The sequence below is a fragment of the Histoplasma capsulatum genome, genomic scaffold, assembly GCF_000149585.1.
Source record: "Histoplasma capsulatum NAm1 scaffold_6 genomic scaffold, whole genome shotgun sequence".
NCBI classification, from domain to species: domain Eukaryota; kingdom Fungi; phylum Ascomycota; class Eurotiomycetes; order Onygenales; family Ajellomycetaceae; genus Histoplasma; species Histoplasma mississippiense.
This window is the reverse complement of record NW_001813977.1, coordinates 1,998,832-2,001,650: the sequence shown is the minus strand read 5'-3', so window position 1 is coordinate 2,001,650 and position 2,819 is coordinate 1,998,832. Positions and strand designations below refer to the sequence as shown.

The window sequence follows — 2,819 nt, the reverse complement described above, 5'->3', positions numbered from 1 at the left end:
CCTGCCCATGAACGAGGAATATCACGAAACCCGAAAGAACATCATATGCTCCGTGTATGACATTGAAAAAAGTGATACAGGATCAAAAACCACAAATTGAAAGAAAAGAAAAGCAAAACGTCATTGTATATAGATATAAATATGTACCCTCTGCGCTCCCCTGCTTTCCATACTCATACCCGTCCCTTCTTTCGCTACCCATTCGTCAGCGAAAAGTAATAAAAGAAAAAAGAGAGAAAAGAAAAGAGAGAAGAGAAACTCCTGAGAACTATCGCCATGTGTCAAGTATTGGGTATGAATTAGTTAATCGTTGCGTTTTTTAACGCGGGTGTGGGGGATTTATTGTTAAATTATATATTTTTATTGGATTTGTGAAATTACTTCCGCCAAACCCCTTTTGTATTTATAATCAATAATTTCAAAAAGGAAAGAAGAAAATAAGAGAGGAACTATCGGAAAATTTATGGGACTCTCACTATATTACGTATGTTGTATTTCGTGTTAGCACATCGCTCGGCTTTTGTCAAGGATATAGAGAAATGGAATCATTGGTGTGAGAAATGGAGCGACAGGGTGTACGGACCTGCTGCGGAGGCATATGCGGATATGGCGCATACATGTTCTCAAACATTTGCGGTTGCGGCTGGCCATATCCTGGGTCCGATTGGACTGCTCCCCCATACATCTGCTGCTGGCGATAATCCTGCTCCTGGCCCATGGGATGTTGACCAAGGGAGCCATAGTCAGGCGGGCCCATATGGTGTTGCGGATGCTGGACACCTGGCTGAGATTGTGGAGGGAGTTGGCTGGGTGCGTTGGGTGGGGGAGGGACTGTGGGTGCTGTGGGAGCAGTCTGCGCGGACCGTTTGGCGTGGGGTGTAGCCTCCTCGCGCGGAACGATGTCGATGAGGAAATCGAACATGTCTGATTTAGAGAGGGCGGCGGCAATGTCTGATCGCTGGAGGGTTCGTCGTTTGTTGTCCTCTGCATGTATCCAGGCACGCATGGTCAATTCCGTTATGAAGATGTCGCATCCCTTGGCGAATAGGATCGGGGCTTCGGCTGAGATCATCTTCACTTCCGGGTCTGCTTTCATTACTTTCTTTATCCGGGCCAGGGGCAACTGGTGGATTTTGTAATCATGGTTGTCGGACTCGAGGTGGTTAATCGTATGCTGCCAGTATGTAGTGAGAATATCGCGCGAATTTCCCTGGAGACCTTGGCTGACCTGCAAAATAAAAAGAAAGAAAGTAAAGGGTACAATTTATGTTAGCCAAGCGAATGCTTCTGGTTTTGAATGGACAAATAATGAATGGTCGGTCTGAAACAAATCGGGATCCTACTTACGTTTGCCCATGATCCTGTGTATAGTTCGGGTACTGGGGCATATCCTTGAGCGGAGAGCTAATTGTTTGGAAAAGCGCAAAGTAAGCAGATTGGTCAAAGCGCGCCCAAGTAGCCTATAGGTAGGACAGTATCAAGGATGGATGGATGGATGGATGGATGGAAAACAATGGCGCTGTTGTTTGTCCTTTGAATTGATTTGAAAGAAGGAAACATATCAACCATACCGCAGCGCTGGCTCCTGCAGAGGTGTTACACAGCTGTTAATTACCACAATAAAATAGATACAAGCATCACGTATTATAGGAACAATCCCTCTCAATGATCTTTTGATCCAAAAAACGCCGGATGGGATAAAAACAACTGGGGTTACGAACCGTAATGACCCCCATTCCTGATGTCATACTCTGGTTCTGCTCGACCATGATGGCCTCTGCCTTGTTGTGTCTGATCCATCTAGGAGGATCTACTGGAATAGGAGGAAGAGCAAGAGCTTTGGGATCCGGAGGAGTGTCTATCGGGTTGTTTAAAACTCAGGCGGACAAATTCGAGGATGCTGGGATGCTTGGTGGAAGGCTGTATGTAGAGGGTAATGGAGTTCAAGCAGAAGTGTATTGGAAGGGAATTGAGATAGCAGAAGGGCAAATGCTAATATAAGAAGAGAAGAGAATGATGACGAGGTAGATTTGGCGACGGGGAAGCCGGAAAAATGCGAGTTGGATGTGAGTGTGAAACGCGACTAGAGGCGATGACAGAGGGCGGTGATGGAACTGTTTAGTTGCTGGCACCTCTGTTGGCACCTCTATTATTTAGACCAGCGTGTGGTGTCCACAGGTGTGTTCTATTCAGCATGTGACATCCGCAGTCACATGATTCACGTGGACTCGTTTTGTTTACAGAACATTGAGCAACTAGCTAGATCACTAGCTACCTACCTAGCTACCTACCTGCCTATCTATCTACTGACCTGCTTGAATGAACGATATCCACTGACGATATCCACTGATGATATCTAGCGATGATATCTGCAATGATGCCTACCAATGATGATATTGATGATGATATATATTGACGCCATGCTCATCCACAACTGTGTCACCAGTCAGTAATTGCTTTTCTTCCTTCTTGCTGAGGAAGGCTCCCACATCATATTCCACTTCATTGACTGACATCTCTGTATCAGAGTCCTCTGAACTTCAATGTTGTCCTTCCATGGTATATATCTAATAAGCGAGATTATCACTCCATATCATCTTCATCTCTTCAATCATCTTACCATGCCATGCGCCGGTACCATTTGGAATCTTCTTTATGAACATACAATCCTCATCTGCAATAATGTCTATTGATGATATCTAGTGATGATGTATATTGATGATATATATAATATCTGAGAGCTTGGCTTTTCTGAGCTTATTGCTCCGTCTGGCATCAGCTACATATTTCATGGAGCTTCCTGCTATATTCATATATGT

The 2,819-nt window shown here is 44.7% G+C and overlaps 1 protein-coding gene across 1 annotated transcript; it reads right to left on the bottom strand.

Annotated features, from left to right (window-relative positions):
- Positions 1-360: 360 nt before the first annotated feature.
- HCAG_06910 (CCAAT-binding factor complex subunit HapE) lies at positions 361-1,769 on the bottom strand (the record flags this gene model as incomplete). The annotated part of the gene is made up of 4 exons (XM_001539255.1): positions 361-471; positions 584-1,228; positions 1,348-1,404; positions 1,722-1,769. 4 exons carry the CDS (start codon positions 1,767-1,769, stop codon positions 361-363), a joined length of 861 nt encoding a protein of 286 aa, XP_001539305.1.
- Positions 1,770-2,819: the final 1,050 nt, after the last annotated feature.